A 15,546-nucleotide genomic window follows, 5' to 3' on the forward strand; every position below is an offset into this window, starting at 1 on the left:
GACTAGAGGTGAGGCTGAGGGGAGGAGAGAGAGATGGAGTGACAGGAAAGAGCCATGGTCTGTGAGGAAATGTTCTCATTGGGGCCAGGCTTTGTCGCATTACGGCAGCGGCTTCCTGGCTATTTCTGCGATCTTCACAGGCTGCATGTGCTGGGAGGCTGTCTGTGTGGTCCATTGATGGAACGGCAGAGGTCTGTTGCCGGTGATGCTTTTCATGAGGCTGGTTGACAAAAAGGACACAGAGTTGATGTGTTTGTCTCTGAGGTAAGAACCTGGGTGATTTGTTCAACATTTCCAGGCCTGCAGCAGGTGCGGGCAGAGGAGTCAGCTAATGGGAGGCCAGAGACTCTGACTGAGCTGTAATGGGCCAATGGCTTATGGAATAAATGGAATGCACCCCTAAGCCAATGGGAGAGCTCCATTTAGCCACTCCACAAAATAATTATGATCTATGATAATAATGCTTACTAGAATCAAACATTTCAAGACAGCACACGAAGATTCAAATATCTGATTATTCCAAAGCTAGTTTGGTGAAAGAAACAATTAGCCTGATCCAAACAAAGTATTTTAATTATTTTATTTGGTTTTGATAAAAAAGAAGACTGTCAATAACTGTAATCAATGCTATTATACAGATCAGTTCCAGAAGATATACTTGCTGTATGAACACACACATGTGCAGATCATTCAAACTCTCTTTTTTTGCACCATAAAAGCACACTTGGTACCAGTGCTACTTTAGTTTGTTTTTGTTTTTTAAAAACAAGAGGAGGATACATGCATATATATGGAACAGAGTACTGAACAGATATATCAGCAGCCTAGTCCAAGTACTGTAAAAATGGGTACCAGATTTTTTTTCCTCCCCAAAAAGTTGCAAATCCTATCCTTTGTGTTCAATCCACTATTCTAGAAACTTGCTGTTTCCATCATCCATCTCTGGATTTCAGGGTTTATTTATTGGGAGAGAATCAGCTTTTCATCCAGAAGTTCCCAAAACTGATCCCTATCATCTCCAGTTAAAATAATCAGTCATCCCTGGAATATCTCTAGCTGAGATTCTGGAAAGCTGCTGCTAGTCAAAGTGGATAAAACTGATCAGTGACCTGATCCCCCCATAAGGCAATGTCAGATGTTCATGTGTCAGTTCTCTGAACTTGTAGTTTCCTCAGTAAGTATAGCAATCCAGAATCAACCTTGCAAAGTGCCAGCCGGTGATCCCTATTACGTTAAAGTTAAACTATTACATTTCTTTATCCCAAGCAACAAAAGAGTTCATAGTAAAACTAATTTATTCAGCTACTTCTGGCCAAAAATTCTGCAGAACCCTTGAGGAAAACATGAGTGAGATGCGTCATTATCACATTTGCAAAAATTTTAATAACAAGATTCACAGGGGAATAATAGTTATGCAAAATAAAGTTTGTGCTATTAGGCCAAAATTAACAAATTTTAAAAATTAACAGTAGATATTTAAGTATCTGTCCCATTTATATAAACAGGACTTGGAAGTGGCTCATCAATTACATGTCACAGTTGACTACCAGTATTTCAAAGACTCATCATTTTCTCCTTATTCTCCTGCATATCTCTTAAAGAAAATGGTGGGAAATATGTTTATATCATATTTTGAATTTCTAATTCTGCATCTGTATGGATTTTTTCCTATATAATTTCACCATTCCCATTTCTTTTGAATTTGATTTATGCTTTACTGAGCAATTCATGTTTTAAACAAATAACATAAGTTTATTTTCATCTGTGAAACTGTACTTCTTTTGCAGCCCTGCAAATAAGATCTTTTTTGTTTCTATTTTACAAATATTGGAGACAACTACAGAGACAATAAAAATCTGGATTGAATATCAATAGACATTGACCCTGCCCAAATTAAATTATGCATGTATTTTAAATAAAGTGATAAAATAGGTACCAACAAATTAATACAGCATCTTTTTGCTAAACTAATATATTATGTTGGGAGGATTCCTCATTTGGAAGACAGTTTAGCAGCTGGTACAGGGAGGTCATGAAACACTTCAACATTTTTATTGATTTTTTTAATGGACTCTAGATCAGGCGTGAAACGGCAACCATATAAATGAAGTATCTTCAGTCTGATGGAAGGAAAATAGAACATTATTAAAATAAATAAATGTGCTATTTATCAAAACCTGGCAACAGCAGAATAAGTTTTAAAAAAATGTTTGAAGCCTTAATTGCATGGTCCTGCAGGACCTCTGGACAGACTGGATGAATCTATCTATACTTTTATTTTATTACTTTCATCTCTGAATAAAATTGTGACTGACCAACTTGATCGCTTTGAATGGGTGCCAGTGTGGTTTAGTGGTTAAGAGTGTCTGACTAGTATCTGCGAGACCCAGATTCAAATCCTTATTCATACCACAGAAGTTTGCTGGGTGACCTTGGGCCAGTCACACACTCAGCCTAAGCTACCTCGGTTGTTGTGAAGATAAAAGGGGGGGGGGAGAATTATGTAAACTTCTTTCAGTTCCCAATGGGGAGAAAGGTGAGGTATAAATGGATTAATTAAATCAGTGGCTAGAGACTCATAACCTTAACAGCTGGGAATATATTTTCAATGGTCTGAACTTCAGTTTTTGAGTGGTAACATCATACAGAACCAGGACAGCCTGAGAAACAGTTTGAAGCCAGTTTGGCAGTTTTAAGTTTGGAAAGACAGCTGTGATCTGGCTGAAGGTGGAACACCTTGAATAGGAAGGGCTGTTCATGGAAATTTGATTCAGGGTTAGTGGATTTGCTGCACACTGAAGAAGTGCCAGTCAGCCCTCACTGTGTACTGTTTATATATCTGTAAGTAAAATATATTCCATATTTAAAGGAAATAAATTCTGTAATACTGTTCCTGAAACTTGATGGTTCAGAAAAATGAGAATTATTTAGTGGATTAGTTTGTCTCTGCTTTAGTAAACTGTTTTAAAACTTAGGCTGTGATCACACACACTAAACAACACACTTTCAATCCACCTTCAGAGCACTTTCCAAATGGTCTTTGCCAGCTCACACAGTAAAATCCAGTTGGAAAGTGCATTGAAAGTGCATTATTTAGTGTGTGTGATCGCATTATTTAGTGTGTGTAATGCTCAGAGTATGGGAAACAAACAGGAGGAACTGGACGTCCTAATACAGGAAGGAGAGTATGACATAATAGGCCTTATTGAAACATGGTGGGATGACACTCACAACTGGAATACTGGGATCCAGGTGCACAACTTATTTAAAAGGTCTAGACAAATAAGAAAGTGTGGAAGCATAGCATTATATGTGAAGGAGGTATATACTTGTGAGGAAATACGCGAATCTGAGTATGGCAGCTCAGTTGAGAGTCTCTGGGTAAAAATAAAAGGAGTAAGAAATAGCAGTGATATTATGGTGGGGGTCTGCTATAGGCCACCAAGCCAGGTGACTTAGATGAGACACTCCTTCAACAGATTGCAGAGTTCTCCAAGAGAAGGGACACAGTGATCATGGAAGATGTCAATTACCCGGACATCTGTTGGAAGTCCAACTCTGCTAAAAATGAAAGGTCAAATAAATTCCTGACTTGTCTTGCTGACAACTTCCTTTTCCAGAAAGTGGAGAAGGAAACAAGGGGATCTTCTATTTTGGATCTGATTTTCACCAACAAGGAAGAATTGATTGAAGAAGTGGAAATAGTGGGCACCCTGGGCAGTAGTGACCATGTGATTTTGGAATTTACAGTTTTGGAGAAGGGAAAAGCTGTATGTAGGCAGACATATAGGTTGGACTTCAGAAAGGCAAACTTCAACAAACTATGCTGGGTAATATCCCATGGTCACAATTACTTAAAGAAGAAGGGGGTTCAAGAGGGGTGGGAGTTTCTTAAAAGTGAAATATTGAAAGCACAATCACAGATGATTCCTATGATAAGAGGATGGTAAGCCGTGGGATGCCGCAGGGCTCGGTACTGGGTCCCTTGCTCTTTAACTTGTTCATAAAGGATTTAGAGTTGGGAGTGAGCAGTGAAGTGGCCAAGTTTGCGAATGACACTAAATTGTTCAGGGTGGTGAGAACCAGAGAGGATTGTGAGGAACTCCAAAGGGATCTGTTGAGGCTGGGTGAGTGGGCGTCAACGTGGCAGATGCGGTTCAATGTGGCCAAGTGCAAAGTAATGCACATTGGGGCCAAGAATCCCAGCTACAAATACAAGTTGATGGGGTGTGAACTGGCAGAGACTGACCAAGAGAGAGATCTTGGGGTCGTGGTAGATAACTCACTGAAAATGTCAAGACAGTGAGCGTTTGCAATAAAAAAGGCCAACGCCATGCTGGGAATTATTAGGAAGGGAATTGAAAACAAATTAGCTAGTATCATAATGCCCCTGTATAAATCGATGGCGCGGTCTCATTTGGAGTACTGTGTGCAGTTCTGGTCGCCGCACCTCAAAAAGGATATTATAGCTTTGGAGAAAGTCCAGAAAAGGGCAACTAGAATGATTAAAGGGCTGGAACACTTTCCCTATGAAGAAAGGTTGAAACACTTGGGACTCTTTAGCTTGGAGAAACGTCGACTGCGGGGTGACATGATAGAGGTTTACAAGATAATGTAAGGGATGGAGAAAGTAGAGAAAGAAGTACTTTTCTCCCTTTCTCACAGTACAAGAACTCATGGGCATTTGATGAAATTGCTGAGCAGACAGGTTAAAACAGATAAAAGGAAGTACTTCTTCACCCAAAGGGTGATTAACATGTGGAATTCACTGCTACAGGAGGTGGTGGCGGCCACAAGCATAGCCACCTTCAAGAGGGGTTTAGATAAAAATATGGAGCAGAGGTCCATCAGTGGCTATTAGCCACAGTGTGTGTGTATATATACAATTTTTTGCCACTGTGTGACACAGAGTGTTGGACTGGATGAGCCATTGGCCTGATCCAACATGGCTTCTCTTATGTTCTTAAAAAATAGAAGAGGCCTAAAGAAGCCAGGGTGGCCTCCATAAACAGCTCTCTAAAGACTTGAGAAATAAAAAAGGAAATGGAAGGATGGCCTTATAACTAAGGATGAATATAAACATATCACCAGTTCTTGTAGAGAAAGAGTTAGGAAAGCTAAAGCTCAGTATGAGTTTAGCCTAGCCAAAGATGCTAAAAACAACCAAAAAGGGTTCTTATGTTCAGAGTAAAAAAAAGACCCAAGGACATGGTAGGGCCGTTGAGAGGGCAGGAAAGTGAAATTGTAACAGGTGATGAAGAGAGGGCAGAATTGCTCAGTTCCTACTTTTCCTCAGTCTTTTCTTCTGAGGGAAACTGCTCAATATGGCAAAAACAGAACATATAATGAGGGTATGAAGTTCCAACCTAGGATCAGCATGGAGGTAGTACATAAACACCATGTTTCTTTAAATAAAACCAAGTACTCAGGACCAGATGAATTGCATCCAAGAGTACTAAAAGAGCTTGCAGATGTAATTTCTGAGCCTTTGGCCATTATTTTTGAGACTTCTTAGAGAACATGTGAGCTGCCAGAAGATTGGAAGCGGGCAAATGTCCTCATCTTCAAGAAGGGGAAAAAGGAGGATCTAGGTAACTACCGACCCATCAGCTTGAAGTCTATACCTGGAAAAGTTTTAGAACAAATCATCACTCATTCAGTCCTGGAACATTTAGAAAGGATGGCTGTGATTACTAAAAGCTAGCATGAGTTTCTCAAGAACATGTTATGTCAGAATAACCTGATCTCTTTTTTTGAGAAAGTGACTACCTTGCTGGATCAGGGGAATGCTGTAGGCATTGTTTATCTTGATTTCAGTAAGGCTTTTGATAAGGTTCCACATCCTATAATTGCTGGCAAATTGGTAAAATGTGGTTTGGATCCTGTAACCATTAGATGGATCTGTAACTGGTTGACAGATCACACCCAAAGTGTGCTTGTAAATGGTTCCTCATCCTCTTGGAGAGGAGTGACAAGTGGAGTGCCTCAAGGATCTGTCCTGGGACCTGTTTGGTTTATCATCTTTATAAATGATTTGGATGAAGGAATATAGGGAATGCTTATTAAATTTGCCGATACTAAATTGGGAGGGGTTGCAAATACAGTAGAAGAAAGAAACAGGGACAGTGGCTCAGCAGTAGAGCATCTGCTTGGTAAGCAGAAGGTCCCAGGTTCAATCCCTGGTATCTCCAACTAAAAGGGTCCAGGCAAATAGGTGTGGAAAACCTCAGCTTGAGACCCTGGAGAGCCGCTGCCAGTCTGAGAAGACAATACTGACTTTGATGGACCGAGGGTCTGATTCAGTATAAAGCAGCTTCATATGTTCATATGTAATGAGGATACAGGATGACCTTGACAGGCTGGAAAACTGGGCTAAAACCAATAAAATGAAGTTTAACAGGGATAAATGTAAAGTTCTGCATTTAGGAAAGAAAAATCCCATGTATAGTTATAGGTTAGGGGAGACTTGTCTGAGCAGTAGTATATGCGAAGATTATCTAGGGATCTTAGTGGACCATACGCTGAACATGAGTCAACAGTGTGATGTGGCTAAAAAGGTAAGTGCAATTTTGGGCTGTATTAACATAAGTATTGTGTCCAGATCATGTGGAGCAATGGGATCGCTTTATTCTGCTCTGGTAAGACCTCACTTGGAGTATTGTGTTCAGTTTTGGACACCACATTTTAAGAAGGATATAGACAAGCTGGAATGGGTTCAGAGGAGGGCGACACAAATGGTGATGGGTCTGGGGACCAAGTCCTATAAGGAAAGGTTGAAGGAGTTGGGCATGTTTAGCCTGGAGAGGAGGCAGCTGAGAGGTGATATGATCACCATCTTCAAGTACTTGAAGGGCTGTCATCTAGAGGATGGCGTGGAATTGTTTTCTGTAGCCCCAGAAGGTAGGACCAGAACCAACAGTTGAAATCAAATCAAAAGAGTTTCCGGATCAAAATTAGGAAAAACTTCCTGACAGAGCGGTTCTTCAGTGGAACAGGCTTCCTCGGGAGGCGGTGGGCTGTCCTTTGGAGGTTTTAAAACAGAAGCTGGATGGCCATCTGACAGCAATGTGGATCCTGTGAATTTAGGGGGGCAGTATTTGAGAATTGCCTGCATTGTGCAGGGGGTTGGACTAGACGACCCTGGAGGTACTTCCAACTCTATGATTCTATGAAGTAGTGGATGGGGAAAGTTCACTTTTATTTCTTCCCTGACTATACTAGTCCAAGGGTGGCTAAGCTTGCTTAATGTAAAAGACACACAGAATAAACATCAGATGTCTGAGAGCCACAAGACAAGGAAGGAAGGCAAATAAAGAGGTAGAAAGAAAGCAACTTTAACTTTAAATGTATTCTCCAAGCTGCTGGCTGGCTTGCCTTAGAGAAGTGATTTAAAGAGAGAAATGCCTTCATCAAGCAGCCAAAGGGGCAGTGGGGGCTTCAAGAGCCACACAATATGTGTGAAAGAGCAACATGTGGCTCCCAACCCGCAGTTTGGCCACCCATGTACTAGACTAATTTTTAAAAAGTATGATTCTTCAAATATCCAATGTCAATTGAGAACAGTAAGAGTGTAAATCTGTCCCAGTGAAAGAAATTCAGAATAACCCACTTGGCCAGTGTTTGACATTCTTAACTTCTCTTCTCTGTAGACATGAAATCTTGTCCACAACAGAACTTGCAAGAGCCTGACTCTTATGGCCAGATCTGCTACTGCACTGACTACTATTCATACCCTGGCTACAAAAGAGACTTTCTGTAATATTGCAAAAGGGCAGGGCTTTTTTTGAACAAAATGCACAGGAATGCACAGGAGCGCAGTTTCAGCTGGCTTGGTGTCAGGGGGCATGGCTTAATATGCAAATGAGTTCCTGCTGGGCTTTTTCTGCAAAAAAAACCCCTGTGTGGAACAATGCTGACATCAAGGGGTGCGACCTAATATGCAAATAACTTCCTGCTGGGCTTTTTCTACAAAAAAAGCCGTGCAAAAGGGAAAATACCAGACTTCTGGCATGTTTCTGCAACTGAGTTCACTTGAGGGCTCTGAATTTGTCCTTATGCTTAGGCAACTAATAACAGAACAGCAGCAAGGTGAGAAAAATAAGAAGCAAGGAAAGCATTACTCTATCTCTAAAGAATGTGTTAAATGAGGAAGTGTGTTAAGGCAGGTTGAGATACTCATTTACCTTAAAGGAGACTAAAGGTTATTTGACCCATGTCTACAAAATAAAGCAAACAATAAAGCTGTGGAATGTGAATTGCTTTGGAATGTAATATAGGACTCCACATTCATTGGTCTTAATTTTGACTGCAACAAATACCTGAGTATAAATGGTTTGTTAAAACACACAGAGAGAGCAATTGAATTTGATTCTTTTCTTCTGCCAAGTAAGTTTCTTGTGCATTTGTTTCTGCAGCTCAGTTTCTGCAGGCCTCCTAATTACATATATTTTCAAAGGTTCATATGAGTTTCCTAAAAACTGATACATCAAATATCAGTTTGCATTGTGGTACTCCCATGCAAGCACTCATCTAAATCCTAAAGTGAATCGATCCATTTCAAAATAAAAATAATATTTACATCATCCAAAAGAAAAAGGAGCAGATTTATAATAATTACTATAATCAGAAGAATTTTAGAGTTGTTCTTTAATGCTAGAATTTCTGTTCGCCTATTCCCAGATACTAGGGGAGTGGGATGAAGAAGCAGGGGTTACAATGCATTCATAGCTATTATTTTCATAGAAGTTGGTAGACCTTGAAAGACAGCCGATAAGACTTAACCAACTACACAACTCTTGTCGTTGTCTGAGTGATATTTTAGGCATACAGGTAAACCAAAATACTGATTCAAAGACCCCTTGCCATCTTACAAATGATGCCAGGGTCCATGTTTGGATCACATGGTGTGGGCACTTGGGTGGCAACATCTTTCTAGCTGTTGGTGCGTTTTTTTTCTAATGAATTTCAAAGACAGAGCAGTCTTAACCAATCCTTTTTAGCCAGTGTGACATGCAAGTCACAAATACAAACAGCTCCCGTTCCATCTCTCCTGCAAATGCTGCTGGGATAGCTAAGTGTTATCTTGTTTGCTTCAATTTTCAGCTATGTCCCCTTTTCATACAGTGTTCCAGAAATTCATTTGGCATCCACAGCAGAAATATTGCCTCTTTTCTTATTTACAATAAACTAAAATTACCCTTGCTTCCTCCTCTACACCCACAATTAGTCTGTCAAGTGGATGAAATTTTTCTTACATGTTTTGCTATTGCATTGTCCCCTGTCCTGAGCCCACTTGAAGGAAGGGCAGGATAAAAATTGCATAAATAAGAGCTATTTTGTTGGAGAACAGAATTATCTGTGCCAGAAAAATCCTAATACAGGATTATGTCTACATCTGCACAGCTAATTATTTCTAAAAGCCTAAAAACACAGCATGATAGATCACATGATCTGACTAAAAGCTTAAAATATCCACCAAAAAGTTTCCTGTATAAATCACACTTATTTTATATTGAAAATAAATGTACATTTTTAAATTGATTCATATAAGATAGGGCAGGAATTTTAACAGCAGTACTAATTATGTGTATTGAAACAAATATTTGTCTCCGATAGATACTTATCCAATGTGCTTCCCTTTCCAGTATAGTTGACTTTATACTATACTTACACTACTTTTATATATCCTGTATCTCATGGATTTCATTGAGAGGATATACAGTTTAACTGGGTTTCTTCACATGACTGGGATACCATGAAATCTTCAAGTCAAAACAGATGTTAGAATGAATGAATTCGTATTACCACTAGTTGTACTCACCTTTTGCAGTTTTTGCATAGTTTTGCAACTGCATTCAAGGTTATAGCCTTGCAGAAACTAATCTTCACACATTCAAGAGTCCTGAAGCAGAAGCTGGCTAACAAACAAACCCTAAAACCCAAGAATGAGATGCAAGTTATCTTCCTCCTTCTTTTGCAAAAAAGCACCCTGATAAACAGTTTAGTTCTATGAAACCACTTCTCACATTGAATATACAGTGCATTTAAATGATCCAAGGTTACTTTCCATAGCATCAGATGAATACCAGAAGAAACTCCTATTTCACACTTCAAAGATCAATGTTGAATGTAATAAGAGTCAGCCATTATGCTTAGTACATGGATTGTATAGTGTACAGTGTGTGTGTTGTTCAATCAAAATATTTTGCTAACTGCTCTATAATTAGTTTGTTTCCAGATCTGTCATTTATGTACAACTAACCTGTACAGATATCTCTACTATTATGGTGCAGGGGTTCTGCTCCAGCCCATCAAGTCTGAACCTCCTACCTGCCTCAGGACCCAGATGGAAAGGGAGGAGCCTTGATCAATAGAAACTGCAATAGAAGTTCACACCTGGAAAATTCTGAGTGATCATTATTAGCAGCAGCATTACCTTCAATGACTACCTGTTATTTTAATTTTATTTTTAAAAGATGAAAGAACAAGGCCACTGAGAGGAGGGAACTGGGGAGGACAAAAAATTCCCAGGGCCAAAATCAGTTGGAGGGACTCCTGAAGCCAGAGTAGGGTTGCCAATCCCCACTTGGGGACAGGGGATCCCCTAGCTTGGAGGCCATCCCCCTGCTTCAGGGTTATCAGAAAGCAGAGGGGAGGTGGGAAATGTCTGCTGGGCACTCCATTATACCCTGATTCCCATAAGGTATAATGGAGAATCAATCCATGGGTATTGAAGGCTCTGGGGGGGGCTGTTTTTTTGAGGTAGAGGCACCAAAATTTCAGCATAATATCTGGCGACTTCACCCCACAAGATTCAAAATGATTGGACTAGGTGGTCCAATTTTATGAGCACCAAAAGAAGGTGCTCCTGGCTCCACTCCCAAAGTCCCTAGTTATTTCTTGAGTTGGACATGGCAACCCTAAGCCAGCATCAAGCTGCATCGAGCCAAATGCCTTTCCATTTATTTACTTTTAATGTGGTTAAAAGTAAATAAGCACAGTAAAAGCACAGTAAAAGGTGCTCTGACTATCATCTCAACTCACCTTTCTGCCAGATTGAAGCAACGTTGACTAACAGATCATGCTGAGCCCATCGACTAAGCTAGCACTGGAGCAAGACAAGCCAGCTGGGGCTGATGGCTGCTACAGTAATTGCCAACCTGTAGTCAGCTAACGGCAATCTGGATTTCCCCCTTCCTTCCCTTTATTTTTGCAGAATCCCTGAGTGTGTGTGTGGGGGGGGGGGTGCTGCTGCTGGCAACCGATTTTTCCAGTCCACCTTTTCTACTTTGCAGAGTGGGGCTTGTCCTGCAACTTTTTTTGAGCAGGAACACAGTTCCGTCTAGCTTGGCATCAGGGGATGTGGCCTAATATGCAAATGAATTCCTGCTGTGTTTTTTCTACAAAAAAGCCCTATATGAAACATATGTGACATCAGGGGGTGAGGCCTAAAATGCAAATGAGTTCCCACTGGGCTTTTTCTACCAAAAAAGTCCTGAGCATGACTCATCTGAAGTCAGTTATACCAGATCTTTCTGCATTCAACTGTTCCCAGGTTTTGGCACATCATTGTCTGGGCTGCTTGTGTTGATTGGAAGGAGGCTGATTAATGGATGACAAAGTCTTGCCACAGACATTCATGGTCTCCCTTAAATGTGTGCTTCAGGCCAAGGTGATGAATGTAGCAGAGGCCAGATTTGTAAGTCTTTCATGACATAATACTACAAGGTAATGAATGATCTCTAGACAATCACTTGTCAGAACTTGTAACTATTGCTGAGGCTTAACTGTAATGTAACCAGTACCTGCTTTGTACTTTCAGTATTGCTCATGCTCAGATTGTAACTGAACCAAACTGACTCCATGTTGTAACCTCTTAACAACCCTGAATGCCTTTGTAGTAATTAACCTTGCCCTACTGGTATCCAAAATATTTAGGGCTGTAGACTGAATTATGGTGTGTCTCTGCACATTCTCACACTCGTGCCCTTTGAAGCCGAACCGTGTGGCCTTCAGAACAAGGAGGCAACCTCCTTACTGATAGTGGATGGTGGGAAGACAGATGTGCTTGCTCTGGTGTGAATTGTGGCTTTGTGAGGTGTTTTCTTTAGTGTATAAAACTGTACCAGTGCTGGCCCTCGCCATCACTGTTATCTCGTCTCTTCCAGTACTTAGTTCTCTCTAATAAAATCCTAGCTTTGAAATCAAGTATGGGATCCGTTTGAAGTTCTTAAGTTCTGACATTATAACAGTGATCCCATTGTTTCGTGGCTTATCTGAACTGGAAACCTGGTCCGATGGCGGCAAAAGTTCCAGACAGCGGAGAGCCCACCACCCCTACAGACGATCCGCCGCTCGACCCGAAGGTGACGGGGGTCCGGCGAAAAATTAAGGTCCCGGCACCTTTCTCGGTCGACGCGTTCCCTGCCCCACGACCCTGGAGCCCGCGGAAGTCCACGGCTGCGATCGACGCCGCGGAGCAGCGCTACCGGAGCATGTTGGGCGAAGGAGGAACGGGTGACGACGACGAGGACCTGGGAGAAGGTCCCGGGGTGCGAGGTGGGGACGACCCGATCCGAACCCTCCGCAACGACTTATTCGACTGGGTGCGGGAAATTCACGACGACGTGCACAGGTCCCGCGTATCGATGGCGGAGGACATGCAGCAGAACCTGGGCGCGATCTACGACCAGCTTCGCACCCTGCAAACTGCGGTCCTGGGGGTCCCGCCGTTGGGTGGAGGGTTGCCGCTGGGGCTACCGCCCACGGCTCCGCCGGCTCCGCCGGCCCCGCCAGCCCCAGCCCCACCGGTGGTACCCGCCCCGGCTCCGCCGGCCCCGCCACCGCCCGCACCGGCGCCACCGGCACCCCCCGCCCCGGTGCAACCGGCGCCACCCGCCCCGGCGCTGCCTGCCCCGCCAGGCCCGGCGCCGCCGCCGGCAGTACCCCAAGCCCCGCTTCCAGCGGGACCCCCGGCGGTCCCTGGCCCTGCGGCTCCTGGTGGGGGCGACGGCAGGGGCCGAGAGTTGAAGATTACATTCGACGGGAATCCAGAGGACGTGGAGTATTTCACGATACAATGCGACACGTTCTTCACCCATTGGGGTGCCGACTACCCGACGGAGGCCAGCCGAGTAAACCACATTTCATCCCGCCTGAGGGGCCCGGCCCGCAAATGGTACGTGGGGCTCTACACGGGAAGGAAGCCCGAGCTGGCAACAGTCGCGGGTTTCCTGCACGCGATGCTCCGCCAGTACGGCGACCCCCTTCGAGAGGAGAAAGCCATCGCTGCCCTCCAGCGCATCGAGCAAGGCAACCGCACTACTCGCGAGTATGCTACTGAGTTCCTGGGATATTGTGCAGCGGCCCGGGGGTGGAACGAAGTCATGAAGTACACCGCGTTCCGCAACGGGTTGAACCCGAACATCCTCGACCGCTGCTACAGCCAAGGGAGACCCGACACCCTGGTCGGATGGATCCAACTGGCCGGGGAGGTGGAAACCAACCTCCAGCATGTGGGGATGCGTCGGCAGCAGTTGGGGAAGAAGGGAGCCAAACACACTCCGACTAAAGCGGAAGGGAGGAAGACCCCAGCGACCTCAACCCCCGCCGCCGCGCGCAGGTGCTTCAGATGTGGAGACCCGGATCACCTCGCCGCCAACTGCCCGGTTAAAGTAGGAGCAACACCACCCTCGGCGAAACCTGCCGCCTCGGGGCCGAAGAAGAAAAAGAGCAGCCGCTCGAAGGAGCCCAGTCGGGGCTCCGTCGCCACTTCCCTGGCGACTGACGAGGATTTTACCACCGACCTGACGGCCGTGGAGGAATCGACCGAGGAGTCGGACGAGACCGAGTCGGCGGGAAACGACAGCGACCTGCTTTAATGGGTGCCGCAAAGCAGGTCCAGCAACAGCCGGCACTCCTCACGGTGAGAGCCACTGGGGGTTTATTGTTTATGGCAGTCACCCTCCTTAATCCAAACTTAAAGCGGTTCATGCACGCCCGAGCGTTAATCGACTCAGGGTGTAACAGAGACCTAATTACCCCCCGCTTAGTAGAGGCACTGGGACTAGCCACCTCGCCTCTACCTCAGCCGATGCAATTTCAACAGATGGACGGGGGACCCATGAGAGGGGAACCGTGTACTCTTGAGACCCAAGCGGTCCCGGTGGGAACCGAAGAGCACTGGGGAATTGAAACTTTCGTAATCGCCCCCTCCTGCTCTTTCGATGTGGTGGTGGGCTCGGCTTGGCTCGCCCGCCACCAACCCGACATAAGGTGGGCGGAACAGATCGTCCGATTCCCCGATTGGAGGTGCGAACACCACCACTGGCGCCCCGAATGGGGGCCGCACGCTCCCCCCCAAAACGAACGAGCTTGCCTCACACTCGAGGAAGTCGCTTCGATTCCCAAGGAGTATCGGGACTTAAGACTAGCTTTTAGCGAGAAGGAAGCAGATGAACTACCACCCCACCGCCCCACGGATTGCGCCATTGAATTGATCCCGGGGCAACAGCTCCCCAAGGCGAAACTATACTCCATGGGTTGGGCGGAGAAAGCAGAACTCCGAAAATTTTTGGACAAAAATTTTAAGCGGGGGTTCATACGCCCGGCCACAGCCCCCCACGCCGCCCCCGTCCTCTTCCGAAAGAAGAAGGACGGGTCGCTTAGACTTTGCACAGATTTTCGTGCGATAAACGGGATTTCGATGTCCAACGCCTACCCGATCCCGTTGATAAAAGACTTGTTGAACACTGTAGCAAAAGGAAAGATATTCACCAGACTTGACCTTCGGGACGCGTACTTCCGCGTCCGCATCAAGGAGGGGGATGAGTGGAAAACAGCGTTCAACACCCCTCTAGGACAATTCGAGTACCTAGTCATGCCCTTCGGACTACAGGGGGCCCCAGGGGTATTCATGAACTTTATCAATGAAGTGCTACGTGACTTCCTCTTTAAGGGGGTGGTGGTGTACCTTGATGACATCATTATCTATTCGCAAGATCTCAAATCTCATGTTCCGCTAGTCAGGAAAGTGTTGAGCACCCTGTGTAAACACAAACTGTACGCCAAGTTGGCAAAATGTGAATTTCACAAAACTGAGCTTGACTATCTGGGTTTCCGAGTGTCGGGGGAGGGACTGTCAATGGACCCCGCAAAGGTCCAAGCGGTGCTGGATTGGGAACCCCCCAAAACCTGCAAACAGCTCCAAAGTTTTATCGGGTTCGCAAATTTCTACCGCGAGTTCATCAAAGGGTTCGCCACAGTCATGCTGCCCCTAACCGAACTCCTTAAAACCAAGGGCAAAAGTGAAGAGGCGAAAAAGCCAGGCGCACGCTTAACGTGGACGCCAGACTGCCAAAAGGCTTTTACCGAATTAAAGCGCCTCTTCACTTCAGAACCCGTGTTAGCGCATCCTGACGAGTTGAAACCCTTCGTGGTTCAATGCGACGCCTCCGACGCCGCAATCGGAGCCATATTGATGCAAAGGGGGGAGAACGGGGTGCTTCGTCCATGTGCCTACATTTCTAGGAAATTTTCTAACGAGCA

The 15,546-nt window shown here is 44.5% G+C and overlaps 1 protein-coding gene across 1 annotated transcript in view; it reads right to left on the reverse strand.

The window, feature by feature from the left end:
- Positions 1 to 1,856: 1,856 nt before the first annotated feature.
- LOC132570118 (F-box/LRR-repeat protein 2-like) overlaps positions 1,857 to 15,546 on the reverse strand; it is a 102,115-nt gene continuing 88,425 nt past the window's right edge. The window contains exons 12-13 of the mRNA XM_060236551.1: positions 9,821 to 9,931; positions 1,857 to 2,120 (exon numbers count right to left, since the gene is read on the reverse strand). Of these exons, the coding sequence (XP_060092534.1) occupies positions 1,994 to 2,120; positions 9,821 to 9,931 (238 nt within the window). The 3' untranslated portion in view covers positions 1,857 to 1,993. The remainder of the gene's footprint in view (positions 2,121 to 9,820; positions 9,932 to 15,546) is intronic.

Source organism: Heteronotia binoei, chromosome 4, assembly GCF_032191835.1.
Source record: "Heteronotia binoei isolate CCM8104 ecotype False Entrance Well chromosome 4, APGP_CSIRO_Hbin_v1, whole genome shotgun sequence".
NCBI lineage: Eukaryota > Metazoa > Chordata > Lepidosauria > Squamata > Gekkonidae > Heteronotia > Heteronotia binoei.